The sequence below is a fragment of the Echinops telfairi genome, unplaced genomic scaffold (assembly GCF_000313985.2).
Source record: "Echinops telfairi isolate 266 unplaced genomic scaffold, ASM31398v2 ScPeMD7_11;HRSCAF=52, whole genome shotgun sequence".
NCBI lineage: Eukaryota > Metazoa > Chordata > Mammalia > Afrosoricida > Tenrecidae > Echinops > Echinops telfairi.
Window position 1 is genome coordinate 34,864,249 of NW_022103908.1, and position 16,973 is coordinate 34,881,221.

The 16,973-nt window shown below is 44.9% G+C and overlaps 1 protein-coding gene across 1 annotated transcript in view; it reads right to left on the reverse strand.

The window, feature by feature from the left end:
• The window catches only part of VWA8 (von Willebrand factor A domain containing 8), a 426,636-nt gene that overhangs the window by 183,562 nt on the left and 226,101 nt on the right, over positions 1-16,973 (reverse strand). Inside the window, exon 26 of the mRNA XM_045287091.1 lies at positions 1,870-1,978. Coding sequence (XP_045143026.1) covers positions 1,870-1,978 — 109 coding nt within the window. The remainder of the gene's footprint in view (positions 1-1,869; positions 1,979-16,973) is intronic.

The window sequence follows — 16,973 nt, forward strand, 5'->3', positions numbered from 1 at the left end:
GCTAGAATTGGGATCATGATAGTGGGGGGGTGGGGGAGATGAAGCATTAAAAAACTAGAGGAATACTGTATGTTCCTTGGTGCTATACTGCACCCTGGCTGGCTCATCCATTCCCTGTGAACCTTCTGTGAGGGGATGTCCCATTGTCTACAGATGGGCTTTGGGTCTCCATTCTGACCCACCTCATTCGCATCAAAATGGTTGTTTATTTTGGGTCTTCTGATGCCTTATACCTGATCTCATCGACACCATATGATCACACAGGCTGGTGTGCTGCTTCCATCTGGGCGTTGTTGCTTCCTTGCTGGATGGCCAGTTGTCTAACTTCAAGCCTTTAAGACCCCAGATGCTATATCTTTTGATAGCCGGGCACTATCAGATTTCGTCACCACATTTGCTTATGCACCCATTTTGTCTTCAGTGATCATGTCGGTAAGGTGAGCATCACTGAATGCCAGGTTATTAAAACAACGTGTTCTTGCATTGAGGGAGACTTGAATAGAGGCCCAATGTCCATCTGCTACCTTAATACGTAACATATAAATATGTGTACAGAGGCCTATAGCCCTATCATTATATATTAATATATTCACATATGTATGTGTCTATATTTATACCTCTATACATGTCTTTCGCCTCCTAGTTCTTTTCTCTATTTCCTTTTACTTCCTCCTGTCCTGCTATCATGTTTGATCTTCATTCAGTTCTCTGTATTTCCTCCCGGCTACATTGCACTTGATCAAACCCCACCAGGCAGTCTATGCCCGCCTCGCCGTCAATTGGAGATCTCTTGTTCCCTTGTCCCTGGGTCTGTTGACTCCTCTCTCCCTTTCCCCACCTCCTCTTCTTCCCTGTTCACCCTGAACTGTCGGTCCTGTTGCTTTCTCCTGTGGGTTGTTTATTCATTTATTCACTTTTCATTGTGAAATGGGTGAAGTTTTATAGAGCTAAGCTGTTTTGCATTAGATAATTCACACATCTTCTGCCTTTTTTTTTTTTGTAAATTAAGTTTTTCTGGAACATGGCCCAACTCTTTGGTTTTTGTATTTGTCTGGGGCAGTTCTGGCATGCGCTATGGTGGCAGAGTTGAATGGTTATAGAGCAGAGCTGGTATAACCACCACGCCTAACATTTCTGGCCTCTGACCTACCCTGCTCTTCTACTGACCTCAAGCAGTGATTTTAAAACAGGAAGTGGAGCCTTCTGACTTCTGCTCTGAACATTTTATAATCACTTCATTTCCCACAGGACAACCCTTCCCGCTTGAAGTACCTAGAATGGGTTCTATTGCAATTAGTGACTGGTACTCCATTCGTTTAACTTTCAAATGAAGCCAGAATCTAGCATGGCTGAACAGGGGCTGGAAATTCAAAGAGCTGCCACTTAAGGAGGCCTATTGGAAAAATGAGTTACACATTGAGGTCAGTGGTTTGAACCCACCAGTCACTCTGAGGGAGAGAGATGAGGCTCTCTGCTCCCAGAAGTAAAGATTTAAAGTCTTAAAAACCAAAAGGGGCAGTTCCACTCTGTCCAATGGGCTGCTGTGAGTCGGAAGCCATTTGATGGCTCACAGTGAGTCTTTCCAAGCAGCCTCTTACAATGAAAACAAATATCATGGAATAATTAGAAAACAAACAACAGACTAGGCTCTTTTGCAATATAGATAGGCTCTTAGAATTTCAGTCCGGCCTTTCTGAACCGCCCACATTGAGTCCCTCAGAGTCTAGGCGGGCTTGAGCATTAGAAGAGAAGCTAAATATTTTCTAAAATCGCACCCCAACAAGTCATTTCTAAGATCCTACAGATTTTTATTCAGGGAAAACAAAAACAAAACCCAACATTTGATAGAAAAATAATAAAGCAGCCAACCTTTACATCTATGTGATGAGTTTCTGCCGGGCACAGAAGTTTTTGCATTCCATTTCCTGAATGGCCAGTTGTCCAATAGCCCATGAATGTCTGCTCGGGCAGAGGCAACCTGTCAAAGACGATTTGAAAAACAAACGTTTCACGTTCCTTACGAGACAGAGGGATGAGTAATCAGCCATTCAAGTGACTTTGAGAAATGGTCTGCTTAGAACCGAGTCATGCATCATGTTCTCAGGAGGCCTGAAAGCAGCGATGTGAACCGACACGTGTGCTCATGTTCACGGCAGCACCTCGCACAGTAGAGGCAGGCGGTCCCTGTGCGTGATGACCGCCTGAATCACAGATAGCTCCTACTTGCCCTTCAATCAGTTCTGCCTTGGCTGACCATGTGAACTAGGTACAGAGCCCAAACGTTTACAATTTGGCAGATGCAGCACCATACCTGGAATGGGTAAAATTACTGGTCAGGGGCCTGGGATGGGCATAGTAAGCCCATTTAGGCACCTGATTTTGGGGAACAAATTATTGGCAGGAGAGGGACACAAAAGGGTACAGTCAGCCACCATGTTCGAGCAGGGTGCCAGCGATGCTTTGGACCAAACTCAAAGTCCCAGGGCAAGGGCTCTTGATAGTGATTCCATGCACAGGCTGCCCTTCTGTCAGGGGGAGGTTTTCGCCAGGCCTGGACCCACATTTTCCCCAATCCGGTTTATCTTTCCAGTTTGACACTGTTCCAGTGACAGTTCCTCAGCCAGGACTGAACCAAGCTGAACTGACAAGTTCTAAGCAGCTCTGACACATTCTGAAGGACCCGGGAGCAGATCTCATTTGCAGGCCAGACTGCCTGTGATCAAATAGTGCGAACAACTCAAGTGTCCACCAACATTTAGATAAACCAATCGTGGTACATACATACAATGTAATTCTACTTTACAACGAAGGGAAGTGAAGTCTGACACATCTGACAACATAGATTAGCCTTGAGAACTTTATGCTACAAGACCGAAGCCAATCCCCAAAGGCCTAGTAGTGTACAATCCACCTCACTTACATGAAAGACCAATTGTGGTCACCAGGGGCAGGAGGGAGGGGGAAAGGATGAGTCACTGTTTAGGTAGCACTGTTTATGGTGATAGAAAATTTGGCTCAGAATATTTGTGATGTTTACACATGATTGATGCAACTGGTGCCAGTGAATCGTAGGCATGCAAATTGTTGAAACAGTAGATGCTCTACAAATGAGCTTCAAAAAGTTTGTGGGGAAATGGAACTAAGAGAAAATAGATATTTTTTTCCCCCATGAATGCATTGAAGGTCCCTTGCATATATATTTTACAACAATATATGTTTAAGAAGAAAACAACAGAAAAAACAGGGTATTATAACAATCATGTTCAAACTATGAGAGTAAGCCAAAAAGTATTGCTACAAAAGCCACAGAGATCTTATCAGACAAAAACGTCTAAATGTTTCCCGATATATGCTCCGTCTCTATCAATACACTTCTTAAGGCAGTTCTTCTGTCTCTCTAAGCCTTTCCTGAAGAATGCTGGAAAGTTATACCGCGTCACGATGGGAGCTTGGCCGTCCTTAAGAGACTCCAATTAGCTTCCTTTGAGTTTGGGGAACAAAAGAAGTCTTAAGGGGCAAAATCGGACTTGTAGGGCAGATGGGCATGGTTTCCCAAGACATTTCTCGTGGCTATTCTCAAAGAATGAGCAGCTGCATTGTCTTAATGGTGTGTGTGTGTGTGTGTGTGTGTGTGTGTGTGTGTGTGCCACTTTCTTGTCCCATTTCTCATTAATGCAGTTTTCAATTTTCTCACAAATTATGTCTAATAAGCTTCCATGATCATCCAGTGATTTTGAAAAAAAAAAAAAATCTCTCAAGCTGGCCTCTCTGCCTTGAACTTAATTGGCCCAGCAGATACCTTCAGAAGCCACTGTTCTGAGTGGAGCTTTATTTCGAAGACACTGTAAGTAGACTAAGACAGTGTACTATTGAGAGAACTTGTCTGCAGGCATGCGGGGTGACAGAGATGTGGTTAAACACGTTTGGTTTCAAATAAACCTGAACCTCTGAGACCTGAAACCTTAGTTACAGTGCAGGGATACCCTTTAGAAGAAAAATATTCACCTTTCAGAAAACAAGAGGGTAAGGTCCCATTCGACTTTTACCTTAAAAGCAAAGATAATTAAGGTCTACATAATGTTTTCCTTGAACTGAGGAAAAAATATTTAGTAATTTCACATCAAAATTCCTGGTATAGTATGGTTATTTAAGGGCAGGCCTTGAAAAATCTATCATTCCCCCCGCCCTTGCCCCCCAGTTTACTCTTAAATTTGAAATTTGATAATAAATAGTAACCAGTCGCCAGCACGTTGACCCTACTCATGCCATGGCCCAGTAGACACACACTGCATTCTCTCCACTGTGACCTTTCAGAACCTCCAGCTGTTCAACTGGCAGCTGAGAGGGCTTAAACATCTGCCCAAGATTCCAGGTACACAATATAAGGAATCAAACCCTTGTGGATTTTATAGAGCAAGTTGCATAGTCTGTCACCGTAACATATATTTTAATTGAGATGTTACAGAGATGTCCACATGAACATGCCATTTAGCTTTGAACAAGAAGCCCTGTTAGGTAAACACTGGCCTGCTAACCACAAGATTGGAAGTTCAAGCCCACCAGCTGCTCCACGGGAGAAAGATGAGGCTGTCTGCTTCTGTGAAGATTTGCAGCCTTGGAAACCCTGAATCTACAGGCCACCAAGAGTCGGAATGGACTCGTGGCAGTGAGCAGCAGCGGGTACTCGCATGTCACCAGCTCCCAAAGAAACGGTGTCACTAGTAGCCGGAAGTCACTTAGGATCACACCCAGCCCTGACTCACTGTTGGAACGACTCCCCTGACTCCTAACAGGCACATTTTGTGCCAGCTTCCTTTTAAAAGTGGCATTTGAATAAAGTGATTTGCCAAAGTAAATATGGCCATGCTAAAGAACAAAACCACAGGCACAATTCTGAGCGTAAAGCTTTTTAAATCAAACATTCTCCCCCGCTCTCCCCCCCAGTCTTTCCCTTTTCTAATTTTTTTTAGTCATTTTTTTAGGGGCTCATACAACTCTTATCACAATCCATACACACATCAGTTGTGTAAAGCGCATTTGTACATTCATTGTCCTCATCATTCTCAAAACATTTCCTCTCCACTTAAGCCCCCGGCATTAGGTCCTCATTTTTCCTCTCCCTCCCCGCTCCCCCCTCCCTCATGAGCCCTTGATAATTTATAAATTGTTATTTTGTCATATCTTGCCCTGTCCGACATCTCCCTTTCAGTTCTTTTTTTTCATTTAAAGTAACCATTGAATTGTCATTTAATAGATATTTCTTATTTCGTGGTAAGTTAAGACAAACTGTGATCAGAGTTTAAAGTTCTTCAAAAGTGTACATGTGGATACAAATCAAATGAATGCTTGAAATGTTTGATGATCATTCAAACTGCATGCATTTATATTCAGAGATCATGCTGACGGAATATGTTTGTCTTTTTAAGTGATTAACAAAAGGAAATAAATTAAAAAGTAGCATATGAAAATTCTTTAAATCACAGGAGACCAATTATTTTAAGGGCTGCTAACTGCAAGGTCAGTCGTTGAAAACCACCAGCGGAACGATGGGAAAGAGGAGGCTTTAGACTGCCAGTTCCAGTCTTGGAACCCCAGGGGCCGTCTTAATGTGCCCTGCAGGGTCTCTAGAAGTCAGAATCAACTCGATGGCAGTGAGATTTTGGAGTTCTTTTGATGTGTGTTTGCCCCTCTGAAATCTGGGCCATTATCCATGTACCTCCATCTTTTTCCTGGAAATGGAGATCAGAGCCAGGGCACTTACTCTTCTCATGTTCACTCTGAGTGCAGTAAGAGTTTACGGGTAAAAGGTAGGGGCTGATGAGTGGTCTGAACTATTAAAAGCAGAGTTGACAGTCTGAAATGTAACCTCCCCCCCATCTAATGCAAAATAAAAATGGGTGTAAACAAGTGTACACGTATGCCTTGCTTACCATCAGCTCAAGAATGCCACCCCCAACCCCTGACAGCCACTTCTCCCATCAGGTGTTTTTTGTTTTGTTTTTAAAGAGAAAGCAGCTCCTTTTGTTTATTATTTCCCACTAATGTTTTTCGAGAACCCCCAGCCCACAGTGATAAGCAGGCGCAGGGAGCCCCCACCCTCCCATCATCTGCCTGCCCAGCAGCATGCAGTCTTGCGCTGCATGTGCCACTGTTCCTTCACCCGCTGTTGCCACGGGTGCTGGTGGTGACTGGTTGAAGTGGTCCCACAACTGGGCTCAGCAGCCTGGACCATCATCACCTTACTTGCTGCCAGCACCCTCCTGTTGGTCCTTGAGGAAACTTCCTTACACCCCTCACTAGCCATGTGCTACCCCCCAGACTTGTGCAAGGTCCCCAAGCATTCCTAGCTGTGCACCCCTCAAGGCTGGCTCCTGTGTCTGGTGGATCCAGCTCTCTGAAGGGCTCCCATACAGTGTGACGTAGCAAGTTCTATGGAGATTTAACTACGGTTTGTATGGGGACGATCTGTATACAACACGGTGTCCTAAGACAGCCTGATCACATCGCGTCCTACTTTCAATTGCCACATATGCATGTGAAAGTTGGGCACTGAAAAAGGGAGACCGAAGAAGAATCCTTGCATCTGAATTGAGGCGCTGACGAAGAATATTGAAAGTACCACGGACTGACAAAAGGACACAGTGATCTATCTGTCTTGGAAGCGGCATAGCCACCGTGCTCCCAGAGGCCCGGAGAGTGAGGCCTTTGTCAGGAGAGACTGGTCCCTGGAGAAGGACATCACGCTTGCTAAAGCAGAGTGGTAGTGGGAAGAGAAGACCCTCACAGGAATGATTGACACCGGGGCTGCAACAATGGGCTTAAACGTAGGAACAAGTGTGAGGATGGAGCAAGACTGGGCAGTGTTTCCTTCTGTTGTGGATAAGGTCACTGTGGTTGGAAGGACTTGATGGCACCTACCAACAACGACATCAGGGGCATTAAACAAAGCACCCCTATGAAAGAGGACTTCAAAAGAATCACAGAAAAATAGAAGATAAAGGCGTTTCCTGACAAACTTTTTGAAGCCCCTCATATTTCTAAAGGGCAGGTTTTGTACAGACCTTGCAGATAGGGACCCCGCTGTATTGGTTTAGGGAGATGTAGAGTATGTCTGCCCTTCACTTGCTTTGAGCAGCTTAACCAAGGAGGATTGGCCTCAAAGTATAGAAGGCGAAAAGCAAAGGAAGGGGTCAGACCCAACTTCCTGCTAACACAGAAGGTAGCACCACAGAAGACAGGAGACGTGGGTTCTAGTCCTACCTCTAGCTCATGTCGTCATCTGTAACGGGAAATGGAGGGTCCGTACAAGAAGCCCCTTCTTTTCACAAATCACGCCTTGAGGGTCTGATTACCATGGAAGGTAGTGCAAGGCAGCAGTAACAGAAGGATGTAAATTCAACAGCGTTGCAATACTCAGGGGCAAAGAGACGAAAATATCTATACTGGCAATAGAATAGGGATTCTTATGTGTTGATATCCTTCATTAAAGGATATAGCAGTACATTCCAAATCGGCTCTTTCAGGACAACAGAAATACAGCTACATTTCAAAAACTCTGACAAAATAATAATTTATAAATTATCAAGGGTTCATGAGAGAGTAGGGAATGGGGAGAGAGGGGGGAAAATGAGGAGCTGATGCCAAGCGCTTAAGTGGAGAGCAAATGTTTTGAGAATGATGAAGGCAATGAATGTACAAATATGCTTTACACAACTGATGTATGGATGGATTGTGATGAATTGTATGAGCCCCCAATAAAATGATTTTTTAAAAAAATGGTCCTTGGTTGACACCTAGCTTTAAAAAGTAGATCTAGTTTTCATAATCGCACAGAAAGTTCATAGACTAAAGCCCAACCATTACGTTCAAGTCCATTCTGACTCATCGCAACCTTACATAGGGATTCTGAGACTAAATCTTCATGCGAGGAGGCAGTCTAATCTTCTTCCCAGGGAACGGCTGGTGGGTTTGAACCGCTGACCCTGTGGTTAGCAGGTCCAAGGCATAACCCACTACACCACCGGAACAACTCCTTGAATTATTACATAGAGGTTTATGATAATACTTTATATATTTAAGAAAAAGTGACTTTACTCATTTTCCGATCTTTACTGACAACACTAAACACAGTCCTAAAATGTGGTTTGACCTTGCCAGGTCATGCTGAATAACAGTCAAGGAAATTACAGGCTTCGTGTAAAAATAGCACTGGCTATTTGGTTGGCATATGGTATGGGAAGGGCTTTCAGGTAGTCCGTAGAGAATCTATTCCAGAACCATGTAACACGATGCTTTTGGCAGCAATCACTATAACTCAGACACAATGTGCAGGGGAGTCTGGGATGGCACCAACAGACTCCACAGTGCTGCTTGCTAACATGAAATATTCCTTCTAGACTTTTCCTTTGGGCTCCAGCCTGACCAACTGAGGTAAATTAAAGCTGTTCATTTATTTTCCACACACAAGTCCTTGAAATGAGCTATGGGAAAAACTGACCCTAACCAGCTCTCTCCCCTTGATGAAGTTAGCGGTCAGGGGACATAGATTTCAAGGACAAGGGAGTATGATATTTTGGTACACTAGCAAGTTATGGGACATGAAATAGATGGCACTACCCTTCCCAAAATAACCACTGTCAAAGGGTCCTATGTCCTCTTATTGACACTTAGTTTTTACAATTGAGTTGGTTGAAATAATATTAGTATTTTTTAAGGCCTTGTTACTTGTTTTTGCTTCACTTTGTTAAAGTCAGATTTGGAATGATTTGCTATCAAGGGAGAGGTAGGTGAATTTAAGACCTATAAATAGCTCCACTTTTTATCTTCAATGTCCTTCATGAATTTATGTATTTTTTAAAGAACTCTTTCAATTCATATGCTGTAATGTTTCTTAAATCCATTGTGGAAGTAAGAATAAAAACCAGGAAAGAAAATTTTTAACTGAGAGAAAGATGAATACTAAAATTATGACTTGGGTCAAATTATAGAAATTATATGTTACAGAAAAGAAAAAGATGTTTTGGTGCTCCACATATACTTTGGTGCAGTACACAAATACTTCATAATATGATTCATATGGACACTAAAGTCAAGTAATATAGAGTCGGATGACATGCAAGAGATTTGTTTAAAACTGTTTCCATGAAGAGGTGAGCCAGGGTTTTAAATAGCATGTTCTGGCAAATGTCTGCCTTCTCTAAACATCTGCCAATACAATTTCTGGAGTGTGAAGGAAACACATGAAAAGATTAGGATCTTTCTAGGGGCATTATGCAATTGGAAGTTGTTGACATACCTATTATCAACAATTCCTAAAGCATTTCCTTACCACAAGATCTACTCATTTTCATGGAATAATGGAACCCTTCAGGGTAGTTCCGACTCCCAAATTCACCAATTACCACCATCTTGGAGAAGAAAAAGAAGGCCCCAATCCCAGTAGGATGCGCTCACTGTTAATGTTTTCAAGCAGGCCGCTGGCAAAGACTGAGTCAGCTTGTCCATTGAGTTTCACTGGAGCTTTTCACAGTCCGTTGTTGGGTACAGTCCCGCACCATCCTCCTAACGACGCCCATCGTTGCAGCTACTGTGTCAACCCACCTTGTTGAGGGTCTTCTTCTTCGCTGCCTATCTCCTTTACCAAACAGGACGTCCTTTTCCAGGGGCCGGTCTCTCCTGATAATATGTCCAAATATGTCCAGGAGGCAAAGTCTCCCCATCCTCGCATCTCAGGAGCCTTCCAGTTGTGGTTTCTTCCAAGACAGATCTGCTCGATCTTTTGGCAAACACGTGCTTCCCATAGTCTTTGCCAACAACATAATTCAAATGCATTGATTCTTCCTGCATCTTCCTCATTCAATGTCTAACTTTCATACGCACCTTAATCCTCAAAGTAACACCCTTGGTTTTCCACACTGTACAAGAGGTCCTGAGCAGCAGATTGACCCAGTGCAAGGTGTCATTTCATCTCCTGACTGCTGCGTCCATGAGTGTTGACTGTTGCATCCAAGCATATCATGTATTGGTCCGGTTATGAGGATTTTTGCCTTATGTTGAATTGTAATCCACACTGAAGGCTAAAATTCTTGGCCTTGAACAGCGAGTGCTTCCAGTCCTCCTCATACACTAGCGCTGACCAATAGTTTTAGCTTCAGCTCTTACCTCTTCCTCTCACTCGCCAGCCAACCTATGCCCTGGACGCCTCCAACTACTACTTGAAGTTTCCAAACATGCTAGATATTTTCATTCTTCTAGACCAGTGTTGCCCAAAGTGGGTGATACCACCATATCGCCCGGTGAGGTGCTAGGGGGCTGAAAAGCAGATCTACTTTACCCTGGATATGGGCTATAGTACAAATGTTTTTAATTGCCTGAGGGGTGCTGAGTAATTTTTTCTTCTTCCTGAAAAGGGAATGGTAGGCCAGACATGTTAGGTAATCTATGTTCTAGATCATTACCTCTGTCTAGGATTATTTTCTGCTATTGCCCTGGTGGCAGTGCTGCTAAGTATTGGGTGGTTAACTACAGATCAGTGGTTTAAACCCACCAGCTACTCCTAAATTGACATTGTAAGTTAGGCTTTAGGCTGCTAAAGGCCAGTAGTTCAAACCCATTTGCTTTTCTATTAGAGAAAAATGAGACTGTCTGCCACTATAAAGATTTACAGTCTAAGAAACCCTATAAGTAGTTCTACTTTGTCCTATAGAGTAGCTATAAGTCAGACTTGACTCCCCCCATATGCCCTGGCATCCCTCTCCCATATTCCTTTCTGGCCAGAATGAATGACTTGCTCTTCTGGAGTTCCATATAATTTAGCACATCTGGACTACTTGGAAACTCTTATAACAGAGTTCAGAAAAATTCACAATTTTAAGATAGCATACCTCAGAAAGTATTAATGTGTTAGGGAGAGCGAGGTCAGAAATAAAGTTGTAGGACAGGGGAAGGGGGGGAGAAGGAGGGAGGATGGAGGAACTGATCGCAATGACTGACACATCACCACCCCACCACCCCACTCCAGGGGAACAAACAACAGAAACCGTGGGGGAAGGGAGGCAGCAGTTGGTGTAAGATCTGAAAATAATTTATAATTTATCAAGGGGTCGCGAGGGTGGGTGGGGGGAGGGAAGGAAAAAAGAGGAGCTGATACCAAGGGCTCAATAGAAAGTAAATGTCTAGAAAATAATGATGGCAACATATGTACAAATATGCTGGATACAAGTGATGTATGGATTGTTATAAGAGCTGTAAGAGCTTCTCAATAAAATGATCTTTTAATAAAAAATAAAATAAAAATAAACAACCAACCAAAAAAATAAATAACTATCTTTATTAAAATACAAAGTCAGCACACTGCTATACTGCACCCTGACTGGCTCGTCTCCTCCCTGAGACAACTTTCCTCTAGTTCTTTAGTGCTTCCCCCCTCACCCCCACCCCCTATCATGACCCCAATTCTACCTCACAAATCCAGCTAGACCAGAGCATGTACACCGGTACGGATAAGAGCTGGAAACACAGGGAATCCAGGACAGATAAACCCCTCAGGATTAATAATGAGAGTTGCAATGCCAGCAGGATAAGTGTAAGGTGGGGGAGAGAGGGGGATCTGATCATAGTGATCTACATATAACCCCCTCCCTGGGGGATAGACAACAGAAAAGTGGGTGAAGGGAGACATCGGACAGTGTAAGATATGAAAAACTAATAATAATTTATAAATTATGAAGGGTTTGTAAGGGAGGAAGGGGAAAAATGAGGAGCTGATACCAAGGGCTCAAGGAGAAAAAAAATGTTTTGAGAATGATGATGGCAACATATGTACAAATGTGCTTGGCCCAATGGATGGATGTAAGGATTGTGAAAAGAGTTGGATGAGCCCCCAATAAAATGATTTTTAAAAGTCAGCACACTGAAATATTAGTCTCTTTCAAAACTTTAAGTGGTGCTGCAAGTTAGGAGCCGGGATGCTAACTGCAAAACTAGAGGTTCAAATCCACTAGCAGGAGAAAGACAAGGCTGTCCGCTCCCATGAAGGCGGAGTCTCAGAAACCATAAGTCAGGAGACACTATGAATTAGAATTGACTCAACGGCCCGTAGACAGTGAGTCCCCTGACTTCTCAGGCGCCCTGGGGGTGTAATGAATGGCTCAGCGCTCGGCTGCTAACTGCAAGGTTGGGGGTTCAAACCCGCCCCACTGCTCTAGAGGAGAAAAGACTTGGCTATCTTTTCTCTGTCCACATTACAGCCTTGGAAACTTGAAGGGGCAGCTCTACTATGTTCTCTCTAACAACAACAGTTCAACTCCCTGCTGCCCTCCTGGCGGCTAGAACTGCAGATCCCTCCTTCCCAGCATTCGCACCCCTTCCAGGTAAACTTAGTTTGTTTTGCGACTAATAACATGCGCATTACAAGGATGGATCTTGGTGTCCCCTTCCCCTGCCTGGCTCTGCACTGAGCTGTTACAGTGCCCGCGCTGTGCTGCAGACCTGTGGACCTGCAGGGACCCCGGAAATACAGAGGGTTTGGGGGGCACGAGATGGAAAGGATTTGGGGGAAACTTGCTGTTCTTGGCTGGCTCCTCAACCATGTGCCCCGCTATCCAGGATGACACTGGGCAGTCTCAGTGCAGCGGCCCCGGGTGACTCGGTGCCAAAGCAGACGCTGTCAGCTCGCTTTCTTCCTGCTCAAAGGACGGCCACTTCTGGGGCCTCGGCTCCCGTTCAGCATCTTTCCTCAGCTTCACCGCAGAAACCTCCTCTCCTTCTCTGCCGCCCCCCTAATATTTCCAAGTCTTCGGTACTTCCCTTTTTCACCATTCACACTCTGGATGATTGGCTCCAAAATGCTCCCTGGCGCTGGAACATTTTCCAGAATTTCCCTCCCCTACACAAAAACAACTCATGGGACCCGGGGTCACTGCTCTGCCGTACCACTTTGACTATCACACTGAATGTTAACGTTGATCTTTTCACATGGTTTCCTGACTAACCCCAGTGGAACCCACTGGAAACGCGTAGAACAGGTCGGAGCCCTGGGAGTTGTCTCTCCTCGATTGTCAATTCCTCAAGGGCAAGGCTTAGGTCTTCTCCCTTTGACTTTCTGGCATTCAGAATCTATGCACATTGACATCTCACTCTTGTCCCCTCTGACCCCTCCTCTCCTTTAGTCTCATCATCCAGCACGCCCTCACTTACCCCCCAGTTCCTGTCCTCAGACTGCTTGTAGTTTCTAGAATGCACCATGCTCTCTGCGCACGGGCTCTGCCTGAAGCAGTCCCTCCTCGTTTGTTGCCCGTTCTCGTTAGTGGATTCCCGACGTGTGTACAACAGAAGGAAAACTGCCTGTTCCTGGGCCGTGCCCACGATCATTACGTGTGAAGCCCAGTGTTGCAGTCCCTGTGTCCTGCCACAGTTGTCCTTTAAAGACTTGGGGATCCTCCCTGGCCCTGTCCCAGGACGGGGGGCAGCCACCCCATTGCTCCTCACCACCTGGCTCTCATATCACAAACCACGTCTCTGTCAGTCTTTACTTGACGTTTTTTCCGATCAGTGGGAAAGCAGGTGTGGCATCTTCTTTGCCTTTCTATTTCCGAATTACTACATAATACAAACCCATGGCTGTGAAGTGGATTCTTCAGCATAGGGCCCCTAGGGATTCTAGGGCTATATATCTTCACAGGAGCAGACGGCCCCACCATTCTCCCATGAGGCAGCTGGTGGGTTCAAACTGTCCACCTTTTGGTTAGCAGTCTGATGCTTAACACACTCCATCACCAAGGTAAGTCAGTCCCTAGGTGGTACAGATGGCTAACATACTTGGTTAATAATGTAAAGGTTGGCAGTTCGAGTCCACCCAGAAGCACCTCAGAAGAAAGGCTTAGAGATCCACTTTAGCAAAAACACAGTTCTACCATGGCACACTTAGGGCCACTGGGAGTCAGGGCCGGTGTTGGGGTCAATCAATAGGAACAGGTTCTAACTCGAAATGCTAAGTGCATGAACATGCTGCCACTTTAGAATGGAATAGTGTGCGCAGTCTTCTCTCATCCCCATGGCCAATGGGAAACCATCGGGGAACATGCTTGCCATTACAGCCTGACCACATAGCCTACCATTTTCTTCACCTAGAAGACGCTGAGCAATTCATACTTCACCAGTACATTTGGAAAAATTAACTATAAGTTGGGGCTGGGGATTCCGTTCTGCCAGGCTTGTCTAGAGGCCAGGCAGGTGTAGAGGCTTACTGGATTCAGAGGAAGTTTGAGGCGACCTGACCCCTACCTGAGAAGGGTCCCATACGTCTTCAGAATGTGCCTGCTAGTTTGGATGCATTTCAGTGTTTTGTCTTCACCCCATAAAATAGCTAGAATCCAAGGCAAAGACGGAATACATATAAAATCCAACACCACTTTTCTACTTATAATAGTTTTGAGATGTCACTACATAAACATTGTGGTTATTGACAGCCAAGAGCTCGTTTATGAGGTGAAGGTACGGCGTGGCGTAGAGTGGGATTCTAACACCTAAAACCCCATGAGCCACACTGTGAACTCGCTTTTCAAGGGTAAGACTACAGACAGAAAACGACCTCGCAGTTGGGCACCACACTGCAAGCAGAAGGTTTTACTTTAATGGTATAAACTGAGAGTCATTCCTATCTTGGAAGATAAATCTAATGAAGCTACTCCTGGAACTCAGTGGGGTGATCTTTTTGATGTTTCTGGTCCTTAGAGACTCCATAGCTGGTCTCTGTCATAGAAGCAGCAGCTGCTAAAGATATTCCAATCACACAGGATAAACCCTGGAAGCAGAAACCCAATTCTAGACAGATACCCTTCGAAGATGCACTCAACACAGACGAAGGTGTTCTGCCCACAGCATGCACAGCTGCTTTGCTCCAAAGAGAATTCTGCGTTCTGAACATGATCCAAGGATGCATGCAGCCAAGGACTCCTGAATACTTGTCTCTTATCCTCAGGGAAAAATAACCCCACCTGGGGTCACCTGGGGATACGAGGACAGTATTTTTGTTAGACCAGGTGATAAAAGAATGACTGACTATGGAGGCAAGGGGGGAGGGTGATTTCTTGTTTATTTCCCAAATCAATGAAAGGTAGTGAATCTTAAGAGCCTATGGGTGGGAAGGACTTTAGCTGCTGTTGAGTCCTTTGTGACGCTTAGTGACAACGTAGAAATGCTCACTGGGGTCCCCGAAGCTGTAATCTTTATGGAAGCAGACTGGCTGCCACATTTTTTTTGACTCCAGAGATGTTGGCAGCTTCAAATCCCGGCACTTTTTTGTTGGCACTTTTAATCACTGCACACCAGGATGCCTTTGCTATTTTTATGTCGAGGCCCTACCAATGCATAAACCAACTTACTCTGTTGAAATGACAAAGAATTCCTTGACCTCCTTCCTCTTGGGGTAAAGGTCCCCAGAGAAGGCAGTGCAGGGTATTTAAAGAGGCAGTGTTCCCAAGAGATAACACACCAAGGTCCCTTTGAGATGGCCGGCTGTCTACCGACAGCGTTTCTCTCTATCTGAAGATAATGCCATTCAAGGACTGCTATACAGAGCACCAATCGTGATGTTCCCCTTCCAAGAAAGAGCACGGCTCACATATCCTATGACGCCCCTTCTTAGGTTTAGGCCAAATGCCGAATGCCGGAATTCTAGAAGCAGGGGAGCAGGGAAGAAAGTGGAGCTGAGTGAGGGGTGTCATCCTGATTGTTATCCATCCTGTCTTCTCATCAGAGCAGCTGGGCAAGGAAGGGTTTTTCAGGCACCTTTCCCAGAAAAGGCTCTCCTGTCAGGCAGGAAAACTCAGGGCTCAGGGGCCAGTGGGCAGGAGGGCAGAAAGAATGGACCCAATTTTTTTTTCAGTCTGAGAAATAACACATATAATCAGAGAAAGTCTGAAAGGGATGAATAGTCATCGCTGTGTTTTCTTCTTTTAGCCGATTTATTAAAAAAATAAATGGGACATCATACTTCATTATGTATCGGTGCATTAGAAAGAACGTTGTTATGCAAAGAAGGTTTCAATTTCTTCAAATTATCTATTGTACTTGACTGAAAAATAACTGATTGGTTGACAGTAGCTAATATGTTACTGTTGACTTGTGTTTTGTTGGCCATGCAAAGGCATTCTGTGTGGATCATCATGAACTGTGGGCAACATTGAGAAGAATGGGAATTCTTCTTAACTGTGCCCATGCAGAACCTGGACGTGGACCGAGAGGCAGTCGATCGAAGAGAACCAGGGACTACGGCACAGTTTGAACTCAGGAAAGGTGTCTCTTTTCATCATACGTATTCAACGTGTATGCTAAGCAAATAATCTGAGGAGAAGAATACAGCCTGGGGATTGTGGCCAACCTGCAACACGCAGATGGCACAACCCTGGGTGCTGACAGTGAGGAGGACTTGAAGCACCTGCCGATGAAGATCCAGGACATCAAGTTTGCAAAAGTGGAGAGGCAGCGCCAAAGGAGAAACCCTTCCACAAGAGAGCGGGCAGGGACTCAATACAACGATGGTGAGGGCGGTGTGGCCCCCACAGGGGTTCGCTCTGTCTTCACAGGGTCGCTGAGAGTTGGAGCTGGCCGGACAGCACCTGACACCAGCAGCAGCCAGTCAGTAGTGACAAACAAGCAGTAAATACTAGGGTGGCTTAAGGATAAACTAGGCAGCATGGAAGATGTGATTCGCAGAGATGAGGATACAGAATATGGAAGAAGGAGGATGGCCATTTCAGTATCTTACAGACAAGAATAACTCCTAAAGAAGGCAAGGAGACAAAAGGCACGGAGGAAAGAAAACTTCAACGAGGAGATGCAATCTTGTGAGAAGATTCCATCAATCCCTCTGTGCTCCAAATCGGGGGTGGGGTGGGGGAGGAGCAGCTAACATCCTTCTCAGACGGGATAGCCATCGGGAGTTTTGTAGGGTTTGCACTTTCCTGGATAAC